Source organism: Tigriopus californicus, chromosome 5 (genome assembly GCF_007210705.1).
Source record: "Tigriopus californicus strain San Diego chromosome 5, Tcal_SD_v2.1, whole genome shotgun sequence".
Classification (NCBI taxonomy): Eukaryota; Metazoa; Arthropoda; class Copepoda; order Harpacticoida; family Harpacticidae; genus Tigriopus; species Tigriopus californicus.
Genome location: NC_081444.1, coordinates 14564472 through 14579358, shown reverse-complemented (window position 1 = coordinate 14579358; position 14887 = coordinate 14564472). Strand labels below are relative to the sequence as shown.

The window sequence follows — 14887 nt, the reverse complement described above, 5'->3', positions numbered from 1 at the left end:
CGTAAGAGGGCTATACCATGGCACATGTTTAACCCTTTAGGTGCAAATCAAATTCGAGTCAATTTAGATGTAGCTGCGTACTTCAAATGGAACTGGCGTCAAGTTGCTACGTTAACGAATATCAAATTTGAGCTCAACCAAAATAAATGAGGTTGCTCTCCTCCGCCAATCTTAACCACAAAAGGGCTCGCTCATTCGTTCTCAGTCCTGTTATGAGGCGAGCTTTGATAGGGCAAAACTGATGAATCAGTCATTCGATTGCGGTAAAAGTTGAAATACATAGCCATAGCCACCTCTGGCCAGACTTATTTGAAACAGAATGCATTAAGTTCATCCGATTTTGACATACCCATTCTTGATCAGAGCGTCCCAATCCAATCTAGTGGTTCCTGCATGAGCCAAGGATTTTCTAGTGAAGAGGATATTCTTAAGACATTTCTTGCGACATATCGGACAACAACTAGGATTTAAAACAAAAATCTGTTCTATTTTTTGAGAACCCAGGACTGAGGAGAAGCCTCTTTCTTGAATAATGAATGTTGTGATCATTTTACATAACGATGTTCTTTGCTGTGCTGACTTGCTTGTTACTTGGCATTCACATTGACTCAGTAGCTTCATACAGCAATCCTTAATCTTGGAAATGAATTTCCAAGCATGAAAACACACCCCGAAGACATGGTCAGAAGGTGTCGCTACAATTGCTCTGCTTACTGTTTCCATTAGGATGAATGCGTTTTCCTTTCAGACTCTTCATTAGTATTTTCTGATCAAGAGCATCGTCATTTTGGCGGTTTTCGACTTTCTCAATGCGCGACACAACAAATGGAACTGTACTTTCTTTGCCAGAACAATTTGTTTTGGAACTTTTCGTGCCTTTGAATTTGTTCCAAACGGCGGTGCCAGCTTTTTCATTGGATCGATCGTTCACACCATTGTCCAAGATGGTTGCTGCCGACAAAACATTCATCAAGAATGACCACAATAGATCTAAAGGAGGGCTCTCAATCTCCATGATGCCAATGAAAAGGATTGCAATAAATATGTGATCATGTCAGTATCCGAGGGCTGGTTCTTGAACTCGATCTATTTAGTATCGACCTCATCTATAGAACGAATTGAATCAGAGGATATTTACAAGATAATTTCACCGTCATGCCTGAGTTTCACACGTTGTGAGGAAACTATCGACTAATAACTTTTAATTATTTCAGGTTTTGGACATGGTGGGTGTTGCCTTCAGCGTGATGATAGGGAGACTTTTGTTTTGTCGCTTTTTCCTTCGCCTGTGGCGACTGCCTTCACATTTTGCACATAATCAAAGGGGTTCACTTCATACATAGAAATACTAGAGTCTCTTGGAATGGATCTTTCCCAATTGATAAAAAAAACCATCCAACTATCTGCACGTTTGCCACTGATACTTTTCTCACAGACTCACAAAGGGTAACAAGAGGTCCTGTGCTTAGGGTGAATTTCCTATGGCAGGCAACAACTCACCTTGGTCTTTGTTTGAGTTTCTTGAACAGGTCGTACACTTTATTTAGAATATGTTCGCTTATTTCCCTTTTTTGCTTCCTTCTTAAAAGTCTCATTAACAAATATTAGTTAACAAGCTGCCCGGTCAGAATATCAGGCAAATTTGATTGGCAACAAATCAAAGATAAACTCCTGCATGCGATTTTCCTTCAAATTGAATACATTTTACAAGACGTATTTAACAACATGCATTTAAGCTCTAGTACATTTTTCGTGTCAAGGCAAAAAGCAATTGCATGATATACTTTTTAAATCCATTACTCGACTTGGCCATGTCTAATCAAGCAGCCGACAAGGACTTTGTTATTGATAAGTCCTCAGCTCTTTATTCAATCGTGAATAAGAGCTCTTTTATGGGATGAAATTTGGAATCTATTTATAGCTTCCATGTACATTTCGATCTTTCTCGCTGTTAAAAACTGTAAAAAAAACCCCGAATGATTTGGTTGCTATGTACATTTCTTAACAACAGAGACAACTCAAGGCTGGGCTTTTTCACTGTAGTTTTGGGCTAATTTTAACTTTCCTTCCTTATTCTGAAGACCAAATGCTGATTCTAAATCAGTTTTGATGAAAAAAAGAGAAGATATGTATTGTATTATATTAAAAAGAGACATATTGAATGCAGATACGGTGATGGATAATCAACGGTTAAAGCTCTATCTACTGCGCTATCAATGAACTTGCGTTTAATTTATCATTTTTCTAACTAGTCGTTTTTCTTGCAGCTTCTAATTAAAAAAATTGAATTGTTGGTCATATATTACCCCCACATATAGATGTAAAGAACGAAAATGATGTAAGAAACTTGCTTTACCCTTTCCAAAACGATCTTTAAACAGATTGTTCAACACATCATCCATGCATATGAACTCCTTCGAATTGGAGAAGCATTTTTGGACCCCTCTCTTTTTCATGGACTTCCCCCTCAATTCTAAGAGTGCGAAACATTCGAATGTCAAATTTCGGCATCCCTGACGAATTTTGCGTCGGTGGGTGGGGGTTCCCCACATCATTAAGTACGTCGTGAACATACAATTGCAGAGCTTTCTTAGAGTCTAACGAGCTGAAAAATGACTTGAAATAGGTACGGTACCCATAACAAAGAGTTGGAGAAACATGCTGGGATGCATTCTTGGGTGCCTGAACCCAGACTTGGCATCTTGAAATGTGTTCATCACTCATTTTGGACAGACACACACACGTGCCTTCAGTTGGGTCGAGCCCGACAGCATTGAGTGGGCCAAAAACCAGTTTCGGCTTGAGTAGAAAAATCGCAACCACACAGCTTCTCTAGACACAATGCACTTTCTACACATCCACAATGTGTCATGTGGGAACCAACCCTTTTAGCCCTGAGATCAAAGTCTTGCATAAAGTGCACAAAGAGCACAGAGATCATTCACATAGACTGCATGCATGGTCTGAGTCATCAGAGCTCATTTCTACTTCTCATGGTTTTCCTCCCAGCATGTGATAATTACCCAGTCGACCTAAATTTTCATCACGCGTTCAGTTTCGCAGAGAAATTTTGCGTGCATGACCTGAGACTGAGAACGTTGTCAGCTCCACAGAGGAAAGTCTTTCTTTTCAAACGGAAGTGACAAGCAAATCCGTCAATGCATAATCCAGAGCAAATGTGGGCTGGTCCTTGCTAGGCAAAAAAAATATTCATCTACCATGCCGTTAATTCAGAGAAATGATCTGTTTTAAATTGATGCATTTAGGCTATGGCTTTCCTTTTTAGATAACATGTTGATGTGAGATTGTAGTCATTTCGAGGGTTGGAGAAAATCAGTTCTCCGAGTTGACTTTTCGAGAATGATATCGATTGATTTATGAGGTCGGTTAAATATTTGATCTGCCAATAACGCAACTGATAATGCTGGGGAAATCTGGTATATTTCAAAATTGAATCACTTTTGTTACAATACTAGTTCAAATTGCCTTCAAAATTCGGCACTTGAACACACAAAATGCATTCCGCGGTCTTCACAGATGTGTTACTTTGAATCAATGACTGCTTGCCATGTTACTATACAAAAAAATTAATTAATATCAATTTCAGTTCGGCATTCAATCAGATTACATTCGCAACCAACTTCGAACAACTTTAATGAACATTTGAGTACTTCTCTCCATCACGACCATGAATATATCGACGTCCTAGCCCCAATCTATCCATCCCAATCTCCCATCGAAGCCTAGCAAAAAAGGTTGGCAAAAATGAACTCACCATGATGGGAGATGGTTGTACCGTACAGCTGGGATGAATCGCAATCCATGCAATGTTCACATGCCGTCGGTATCAGTCTCGCCGATGAGTAATATCATGGGTGAACCGCCTGAAAACGATTTCTCTCCCAACATAAAAACGTGAGATGCTTATGAATCCAGACCAAATACCTCTAGTTCTACAGAAACGGGTTGTCCTATTTTATTGTCCTCTAGATTTCAGCCACATGTTTTCGCCAATATGCGGCTATGAAATATGTTTTGAACACAATTACAATGAGCAATTCAGGCAGATGTCAAAATGTGTGTTATTGTGAAAAAGCAACACCTTCCAATGGGTTGATGGAAAACGGATGTTCTTTGAAAGTAGTGCAATGCTTTGGATTCAAGGCTCCTCCAAAAGAGAGAACAAATGGCGATACCAAGGCTTTTTTTCAACGCTTTAGTCGATATAGTAATTGATTAGAGGTTCGGGGTTCTCTGTCGCATAACTGCTTGGTGCTATTTTTACTTAGGGAACAAGCACTTATCCACGGGACAGGATCACACCACCATAAAGAAAAACAAGTAATTTGTCAGAAACCTCGTCAAGATATTGCCATAACACTTTTCCTTAAACTTGGTTTCTAACATAGACTTATTCACTTATTGAGTTCAGAACAGCCTAAAGGGAACTACCCAAGTGTTTTGACCTATAAATGAGCAATGTCCAATGGCATCCCTGTCAGTCACTTCTCATCAGAGCAACGGTTGTGAGAGGCGCAAATGACACCACAATCAAATGAGTGTGTTGGAAATAGATTGAATGGAGCACATCAAAAGAGACCTCCCCGATATTGGGCTAGGCAAATAAGTCTGCTTTTCTGTTCTGGGTGACACAAAAGTGTCACGAAAGAGAAACGTGCCACATGGTCCAAGCAAATGCCGCAGAGGTTGGCATTGGTCTTCTTTGTTTGGCTCTCTCACGGAAGTGAGTGGGTAGTATGTAGGGAATGAAAAGTTATTAGATGAACACTGTATGCGGATCAAATCAGGTAAAGAAAGACAGTCTGTTTTAAAAAAGGCGGCACTAATTTTAGTCGGTGTCAAACTCGGGAACATATGGCTAAATGCAATTGCTAATGATATATGTCCTGTGTACTTTCCATCCACTTACTGAACCACATAGATTATGTTGATCTTTGCACAACATCAACAACTCTTGGTAGCAGGATATCACTTCTCTGTCTAACATTTTGGTTCTGAATGTTCGAATTGTGGAATCAGTGCACTAAACCAATCAAACTTATATTTTTGAGACGGCTAAAAGAATTGAAAATGACTATTTCCAAGTTGGCTGTTTCCTCTTTCAATTGAAAGCTTGATCTTTTAGAGCGGGCAAAAACTCGGAATTAGAATGAGGCGTGTTCTTGGAGTTATTTCCATTTAGTCACTAAACCAGATTTTCCCACGTGGTTTCTTCTTTCTTTCGTCAGTGTAAAGAGATTTTACCCCAGACTTTCCACCCATTTTGGAAGGTGATTGAACGTTGATCTCTCCCGCAATCAGAGAGCATATTTTCGCTCAAAAGCACGTAGAGAGTGCTCATTTGAGCCTTCACTAAGGAATTTGGGTCCACGTAGTGGCTCTGGGATAAATCTTGCTACCTCCTCGAAAGCGACTTTTGAGTGACCATAAATTGTGGGGTAAAATATCCCTCGACACTTCGGATCTCATGAGTCCATCAACATGCTTTTCTTCGACGATCGAACAAGAGCTTTAGAAAACATTTTCATTCAGACTTATCCTGCCCTCGTGAGAGTCTCCGCATGTGTACCTACAGTTCAGTAGTAGTAGGTATGCTACGGATGTGCGTGTGCCTTAAAGATTGGACCGCTGAAACGAGGCGAATCCAGAGCACACCTAAACTTTGGTCCATCTGGCCTCGAGGGGCTTGACTCAAAGGCGGCCCTTTACAAGACAAATTGGGTGCAACACCTCACAATTTGGGCTTCGAAAGCCAAGCAGGAAAACGAAAATATGGATGAATGGATACAACTTGATGGGCCCGATGACGCCAGAATGAAGTATTTGTAGGGCTCGATTTATATCCCTTCCAGACGTACAAGTGCAAAGAGGGGGAAATGTTACAGGACAAATTTCGTTATTGCTTTCACTAAAACCTTCCTCGTCCTCTCATGTCAATGACAATGCGATGTTACAAGGTTTCCTCACCTATATGATATGAAGATTGTGTGACTTGGTCGCACGTTAATCAACTACAATACAAACATCACCATCTTTCCTCTTCAGTGAAAAATGGACTAGAAGAGGGAACACGTTAGTAAACGAAAGACTAACTTTTCTTGCAAAGCATTAGACCCAATAAGCGGATAAGCTAAAGTAAATACTTGATGCAAAGTTTTCACTTCAAATACTATTAAAAAATCATAAGATTTCTTTGAAGGCTAGTCTCGACTAAGTGTTGACTAAGTTATGAATAGAGAACCTGCCTGAATGTGGAGACACGCACGATTTAGTATGTTGGCCCTCTTAGGTGACTAAGCGATCAGAAGAACTAAGAAGTTTCATAACATATCCTGAATTGATGTACCGTATAAGAGAGAACAGTTTTAAGAGAAACATCATTGAATATTTACCTGAAGGATGCTATTCCCTATTAGCTAGAAAACACGCAATTTAATTGATTCATGGATAGCGGTATGTTACATTGTCTCTATTTGTTTTTGTTACACTCTAATTCCTTTTTGAACTTGATTTTTTTAAAAATTACAGCGGTGGACTATAGGCTTCCTACGTTCCACGAAATATGGTTTACGTATAGGTAAACTTCAAAGGGAACTTTGTGAGTTAACCTATACCAGATATTGGGTCGATTGGGCCAATTCCTTTTTCTTGAATGATAATGTGTTGGAGTTCTTTTTGGCTAATTCTATCAAAAATTGATGTATAATTAGTGACTCGGGTCACATAATGTCCGGAAACGATATTGCAGTCATGGCATGTTTCGAGTAGTTTTTTAGTAATCTACAGTGCCTCTTCCACATTTCGTTTGGGCTCTCTGACGTTACAAATAAGGGCTCCTATTGAACCAGAGTAAAAATTAAAGATTAATCCATTTGGGCTACATGACTTTTCCATAAACCATAGTAAACAGAGTGCACCAATAATCATTACTGGACATCGAATAAAAGTTTTGGCTGAATTAAATGTTTGAACTAGGAAAAAATGACAAAAAAGATGTTTTAATATGTAAAAGCAAGTTATAACAATGGCAAAAAGTTATCTTTTTTAGCCCCTTTTGTTACTCTTTTCTGTTACAAAATGCAAGGCGCACAACTACATTTAGTCAGTTACCCATTGGCTTTCTTCATTTTGCTTGTAAAAAAAATAAAATAAAAAAATCACAATGTCTGACATTAGGACACTTTTCAATTGATATGGATGTTATGGGATACAATTGGTTGTTTATGGAACTTAGTGCTATTGTTTAGGGCGTTTTTGCTTATTATATAATTTTAATTTTTGATTAGATCAACCCCATGATAGCCGATATGACTATCTTGAATGCAGCTACATTATTTGCTGACTTTTCCAAACAGAAAAAGGGGACTGAATTTGATATCTTTGTTAAAATCTTGTGACTCGGGGTTTAATTTTTCACCTGACTATGCTGCATGGAAGTCTCTAAAAAGGCAAGTCCAGATAAGGACCCAAATGACCGAACGGCTAAATTCGTTCTAAATTGTGAAGACAAGAACAAAGATGTAGAAAAGATATTGATAAAGCGTCAAAAAAATGAAAAAAAAAAGATTGAAGAAATGGCTTTAAAAACTGCGAAATTGAATATTTGAGCCAATTTTTGGCGACGCCAAAAGAGCTACAAGAATAACAAGATGCTTGCAGGTTTTAACGTTTTTTCGAGGTCTTAAATCTTATCTTATCTTTATGGGGTCTTTATCTTATTGAAGACTCCTATGGAACAACGTGATGTGTACATTTTCTTGAGACTTGCCACACATTCATAATTTTGAAAGCATGTGACATCCTTGTATTAGATTAAGTCCGTGGAGCGTTATATCATATCTGTCATCAATCATCTAAAATCTGAACTTTGTGTACAATACTTATGTGTTTAGCTTTTATTAAATCACCTGTTTTTGAAAATAAAAACAGGTGATTGTTGAGATTTCTTTGGAACCTTTGGCCGGTTCTTTGACAATTGACATGGTCAAATTAGATCTCATGAACTCAACCTTGCCTGTCTCTAGCATTGACAAATTTTGATTGTGATAGCAAAAATGCTTTCAAAGCTCATAGCATCCGGAAGACATTTGACATGCGTTCATTAATTTCTTATATAAAGCTTTATTGGCCTAAAATGACGAAAGCTCTGGGACATTCTTATATGGACAAGTGTCCAAAAGAAGAACGCCCTGTTATCTCACTTTCTATGCGTGAATCGTGATGTGTTGTTTGCTTGGCGTTTCATTTCCTGTCGGTCAGAAATACTTTGCCCTCCTTTCTTGTCCTTGTCCTGAAAGAAGCGATCGAATTCGAATTCATGCATGTCTTTTGGCCATAGGGGAGAGATATGCCGCCTCAACTTTAAGCCTTTTGAAAGGTGTTGCACAATTCAAGAAATGATTGCCCTCACATAATGCATTTAGCCAATACAAGTTGAAAACTGATTGGGGGGGGGGGCTAAACCGTACATCCGCCTTGGCCGTACGGAAGAACAGAGTGCACCAATAATCATTACTGGACATCGAATAAAAGTTTTGGCTGAATTAAATGTTTGAACTAGGAAAAAATGACAAAAAAGATGTTTTNTGGGGGGGGCAAAACCATTGACAGGACTAAGTAGATGGCAGAGAACTCGAATATTGATCCTCAAGTCACCTTCAAGGTAAGACGGGTGATTCCAGTTTCAGGTGTAAATTTGATGAACCTGGTGATGCATTCAATGACAAGAAACCCATTTTTCTCCCAACGTTCTGATTGGAATCGATCATCAAAGCTAGACGGTTTGGATATGTACGAGACTGTACTAGTGCGAATCAAAAATTGCACACAAATGAATTAAAAAACCAAAACTTGTGATGGTTATTCAGTTATAAAATAGTCCCAGTTATCTAATTCAACAAAACAAAGGGTTGATTCTAGTTATGGTAAACCAAAAGCAATGAGGTTGTCCCATTATGTCTCCGTGAAGACCACGGGAATCAAACGCAATTACGCCCTATTCGATTTTGCTTAGTTCATGAACTCTCCTAGGGCCAGTTTAGGATCCATGGGGACACATTTCCTCGGCATTTGACCCAACATGGCGTCATCTCAGTTTGAGAATCTGCGTAAACGTCCACTTTGTGAGCCTTTTATTGATGTCACCACAAGATCCTAGGGTTTTACTTACCATATATTTTTCGACTGGTAACTAAGCTCTTGACTTAGGCGTTGTTATTACAATAACATTTGCACTTTAGACTTAAGAAAGTTGGTGATAGCAACTCCTGAATATTCAATATAAATTTGATGGCTAATTTTATTATTGGATTCGGAGCAACAGCCCATTTCATAGCATTCTCGACTTTACCACGTGTACCAAAAACATATCTACACAGAGATTTTACTGCTTGTCATCAGGAAATTATAAACATTCACTTTCAATGTAAATAGATATTCATTCACTGAATCAAATCCTACTTACAGGTATAAGGAAGGGCTTTCCTCTACATATCTCAGTCAATGGTTCGGCCATGTAATCAGTTTTCGCTTTTTTTCGAGAGCTCTTGAGCTCTCCAAAAAAGGACTGTGTGTTTAGTTACGAACAGCAAACTTAATTCCAATCAATCAACGCCTCAAGTTCAATCCAATATGTACACCCCCAGGACTTCAAAAATAGATAAGAGGGATCGCAAATCAAACACCAACAAGAAAAGTGGATTCTCATGACGAAGCGTAACCATGAGTTAGATAATGATTCGAAAATACATGACGAAGGTATAGCTCAAGTGGATGAGTGTTCATGAATGACGGCTTCTAATCCCACTAATATCTACTTGTACGGTCTAAGGTGGGAACTTCTCAAACAGACACCAACATACTTAAATCCAAACAGAACTCAACGGTATATCCATTTTTCCGTCAAGTTTTAGCCACATAAGTAGCTAGTGTTGATAGTTTTAGTATCAAACCATATTTTACACAATTTATCAATAATATGACTCAACCATTACGTTTTCAAGGAGGTAAAACGAGGGGTAAGTCTGACGCCTCCTTTTCCTATTCCTTGACTTCGGATTGTCTTTGTCCGGATGTTTCAAAAGATGATTCAACCATAATTTACGCACCCGGCCAATTTCAAGGTCTGCTTCCGAGAATCACAATTGGATAGGGATCTCACTATTCAAACTCTCTGAGGATTCCCTTCTCGAAAATGATTCGATCTTCGTTCTTGGAAAAATTTAAATAGAATTCTGGTTAGACGGTTGAAAACACATGGACAGGTTCCTAAATCTTTCTCCGTCCACGTTTTGAATGGATCATAGCTTAAAAGTAATTGACGAGCTCAATAATGTGTAATCATCAGTTCGATTTTTTTTTGTCTTAGTCGTTTTTCTGGACTTTTTGAGGCAGAAAAATGCCAAGATCGGTCAGGGTTTTTCAGCTGTAACCTAAAAATGTAGTGTGTGGTACATACTCAAGGTTTGTGGCAAGTGTCCTTAATTGAGTTATCAATTATCCATGCAATAGTAGTGTTATCTAGAATGAACAATTTTTAGGAAAACAGTCTGGTTATCAGCGACTCCTTAGGCATTGGGCTTGATTGCTAGCTCAAATTATACAAATATGACCAAGTATCACCAAAAACTGGCGATCGAAGTTTCCCAATTCAAATTGGATCATTCACAGGAAGGAATTATTCGATTGGCTTGTAAGGTGTTCCAAGAAACTCGATGGGTTTAACTCCAATTTTGTACATGACGAGTCACCATGATATTCATTTCGTGTTCTCTTCAAGTTGGCTGTGACTCTATGTACAAACGATTTCGTAGAAGAGGTCTTGTCAAGTTCGAGACAAACCCTAACGTAGAATGGGCCAAGAATTTCCCCGCATAGTCACAGGGGGTCTGCAACTCATCTGGGAAGCACATTGAGTTCCTTCCTATGTATGTTACATCGAAGGGGTAGATACACAGAAAGAATTTCGAGCCAGCTCAAAATCTGTACTCCAGCCTTCATGACACGGGAGCTTCATCAACTTATCTTGTAGAAGCTCTCACCAAACATAGGAGGTATAGAGGCCGAATTTGAAAGTGATTAGAGCTCCTTCTCATTCTTGAAGCATTGGCTATTTTTGAGAGCGCATTATGCTTGTGAGGTCCATCGCCAGGTAGGAGAACCGTGGATTGAAGGTCAAAATATTTTTTTAATGATTCGACCCAAAAAAAGGTCTTAATATATGCACGCCTCTTACTATTCATCATAATCATGTAATCAGTTATTGATTGCCCTTAGATTCGGTCTCTATTGATAAGACAGTGATTTGTTGTTATGGCGTTCAATGATTGTTCGCGATGAAACTTTCTACTAGGCTCCACATCCTTCTTGGGGCAACCATTTTGACGGTCATTGGCGGTCTTGGCTTTCTGGGTAGCCGTCATTTCACTTTCGGACAAAGAGATGCCCTTAGGACCATTTTGCCTGACAACTGGGAAAAGTTCGACCGCATTTCGGACCCCCGTTTTCGAGCTCTTTTCTTGAGTCGGAAACGCCGCCTCAGAGACACTTGCAACCAGATCAAGGCCGAGGAGAGCACTCGGTTTTCGCAAAAGTTCAGCAATCTCTACACTTGGAAGGATAGCTCGTTCCTCTGGTGTCCAGTGTTCAAGGCAGGCACATCCAATTGGATGGCCAACTTTTTCCATTTGGCTCCATTGACCCAGGTAATGCTGTGAGCCGCCTTGAAGGCACTTTTTGGGAACCACCGTGGAAGCAAAAACATTGTTCACACTTTGATAAAAAAAAGAAAAGAAAAAAGCCAAGTCTTGGACATCTTATTATGTTCCAGGAAGAACGTTCATCTATCGAAAATGCTCATGAGAGCATGCTTGACCGCGCCAAGGCTGTCCGTTTCACTTTCAGTGGCCAATTGTTTCATCAATACAAGAAGAGCCATCCCCAAATGGATTCCTTCATATGGGTGAGACATCCATTTTACCGCTTGGTTTCGGCCTTCCGTGACAAATTGGAACGCCTCCATGGCCATGGCTTGGAACAAGACTACTTTTACGCACTCTACGGGCGCAAAATTGTTGAAGAATATCGTGACTCGGCTATTAGTCGATTTGGTTCTGATGCATTTTCACACGAGAACCATTTTGGAGCACCAGTACCTTTTGAGGGACAAAGGGTCCCAGAGCAACCCATTTTTTGGGAGTTTGTTCAATGGCTCTTGAAAATGAAGCCAATACATATGGACGAACATTGGTCTCCGATCATGGAAACTTGTTCACCTTGCATCATGAATTATGAGATGATTTTAAAGTTGGAGAACCACGACGTTGAAGAGATCATTTTGGAGGAATATCTGGGGATATCGGCCCGATTGGAACCTCCGACAAGGGCTAATTCGTATGGTAATAATGTGAATTTGACCGAGGATGAGATAACTCGCCGTTATTTGGACACACTTTCCATTGCGGACGTTCAAAAGCTGTTTGCCCTTTACCGACATGATTTTGAAATCTTTGACTACTCTTTTTCTTACAGAGGACTTGATTTCCAGCCGAATAGTAACAAGAAAAAAGACTAACGGTGTTCTCTATTACTCATGATTTCTCAACAAAAATTTTCATATTCTAGACAAACTAGTTTGGGTCTAGAGAAAAAAATTGAAACACGCAAACAAACTTCTCCCTGGATTTACACATGCCTAGACTAGCCAAAGGATATCTAGAATTTCCCTAACCCTATCTCATAGATATCAGAATCATGGGTATTCGATCAACTAGCAACTAAAGTTGAGCCATATCTCGCTTGGTATTTGAAATAAACAATTTTGTGATTGGAAAAAAGTTCAACAAGACACTTAGAGGTCCCCCCGGATGTTGCAGTTCTAAAAATCTGCCCCAAAAAGTGTATTCAATCAACAGTCAATGAAATTTTGTGAACAAAACTTTTATCACAGTTTTTGAACACTTTTAACTTCTTAACCGAACACTAGTTTAGTTTGATCTAGTAAGATGTACCCAAAAGTTCCTCATTTGAGAACAGCGTCAAATATGAGCTGAAGTAACTTTAACATACATGTTGTCTGAAATCCTACCTTTGGACACAAATCGAACCATTTTCCGCCGAGGTAGCCATAAGATCGCCAGCTCCAGAAATATCCAGGGATGTCAATGGACAACCTTCGTATTTGCGGTATTGCTTATGTGAGCGATCCACCACGTTACTCGATTCAAAATTCGAGATATCCCATAGCTAAGAAATAAACATTTCATTTGGTGGGAGTGATATTTTGGACACCAAGTGATTTCTATTACCCTAACGGTGCCGTCCAATGATGCGCTGACAAAGATCGGCCTATCTGGAATCCTGGCCAGTTGAACGATCCCCAACTGAAATGATGGTGCTTGAATGAATTACAATCATAATACGCATTTCGAAAACAATTCAAAGCCCATTACTTCGTGCTCGTGCAAATGAGTCAGGAGGTTTCCTTGGAGCCTCCAATCACAAGAGGGCATCGTTTTATCACAGTCATTTCCATAACCTAATTGGGCACGTTTCTTGGCATGAAGTGCGTATTCGCCTCGTTTCGTCCGGAGCAAGTGATCCAACGTAACCTTGCATTGGGGGTAGAACCCTGGAAGGAAAGCCACCCTTGTCATAACCAGTGTACGTACATCAATCGCATTCTACCTTTCACTTATTACCAGGATCTTGATCTGGAATTGCGTTTCGATTGGTCTCCCATTGCACTGATGGCTCGTAGGATTTCTCAATTGACGAGGGCTGCGGGGTTCGACTTCTTCGGGGAGAGGTCGTGGCTCCTGAATGAGCTGGACTTACGGAGCGTCCCACTGATCGATTGGAACCCGCTCCATCAAGTCCCGATTGCGCTTCAGAGGCGAAGTCAGATCCAGGAGAGGCCTCGGGACCGAAAAGTTGCTGCCATTCCTCATTCACAGGTGGAATGTGCTGATGCTCGGGAATGGGTCTGATCAGGTTGGCTCTAGGATCTGGATTGGGGGAATTGAGATAATCACCATTTTTTTTGTCCTACTGTACTTTGCTATTGGATGACTAGGATGGCTTGCCTATGTTCAGAAGCTCCACTCGGAGTTCGAGGCTGTACTTGGCCATGTGTCGACTCAAGTCGACCATGCCGTCGAACTTTTTGGGCTTGAAGTTGGCGCGATTCTGGGCCATCTTGATCAGGTGCTCGCGGTACATCAAGAGCTGATCTTCCACCTCCGGGGACATTCCTATTGAATCAAGTGTATTGGTTTGAAAATCCATAATGAGTACGAACAACTGCTTGTAAGGCATTGATTGACTCGCCTTCATTTTGCAATCGTTTTAGAAGCTGTTGCATGGGTGTGGGCACCTCGGCATGCAGGACCGGATTCATTCCCGAGGATAGTCCTAAATGGAAACTGCTCAGGGCCCGTTTGGTACGTCTGGTCTCCAGGATGGAGAGCAATCCATCGATATCGCCACTTTTCAGTACCAATTCGAACAGATTCCGAGGGAGATGCTCGTGAAGCTTCGAGAATACAATGGCCGGGGTTTGAACTTGAATCACTTCTTCCCGGACAAAGGGCTCCAAGATTCGGCCCAATTTGACTAAAACATCAACTTCGGACATTTGCTTGGCAGCTGAAGAGATGAAGTCGCAAGTGGCTTGTCGGATCCATAGATTCGGATGGATTAGATAAGGCACTGTCTCTTTCAATAGGGAATGCAACGAGATCTTCTCGAGCATGCCGAGCGAGGTGAGCTCAGTCATCGCGTTCACACATCGAACAATCACAAACTCTTCCGAGTCGCACAATCCCTGGTCGAAAAAATTGAGATTGGTTCAGATTTAAAAATAAAAATG

General features: G+C 40.2%; 2 protein-coding genes across 2 annotated transcripts; one reads left to right on the top strand and one right to left on the bottom strand.

Annotated features, from left to right (window-relative positions):
* Positions 1 to 8247: 8247 nt before the first annotated feature.
* LOC131880400 (phosphoinositide 3-kinase regulatory subunit 4-like) lies at positions 8248 to 14842 on the bottom strand (the record flags this gene model as incomplete). Its single annotated transcript, XM_059227027.1, is given in 7 exon segments — positions 8248 to 8311; positions 13106 to 13263; positions 13326 to 13400; positions 13470 to 13648; positions 13719 to 14024; positions 14103 to 14270; positions 14347 to 14842. Coding segments are annotated over 7 exon segments (1431 nt in total), but the record flags the coding sequence as incomplete, so codon positions are not given.
* LOC131880402 (carbohydrate sulfotransferase 8-like) lies at positions 11217 to 12825 on the top strand. Its single transcript, XM_059227030.1, has 2 exons — positions 11217 to 11723; positions 11849 to 12825. The coding sequence occupies exons 1-2, from the start codon at positions 11355 to 11357 to the stop codon at positions 12590 to 12592; spliced, it is 1113 nt and encodes a 370-aa protein (XP_059083013.1). The 5' UTR covers positions 11217 to 11354; the 3' UTR covers positions 12593 to 12825.
* Positions 14843 to 14887: the final 45 nt, after the last annotated feature.

Bases quoted from the DNA above. Each gene is read 5' to 3' on its own strand.
- LOC131880402 (XM_059227030.1), top strand. From the start codon at position 11,355: ATGAAACTTTCTACTAGGCTCCACATCCTTCTTGGGGCAACCATTTTG. The intron at 11,724-11,848 runs GTAATGCTGTGA...ATTATGTTCCAG, and splicing joins ATTTGGCTCCATTGACCCAG to GAAGAACGTTCATCTATCGA.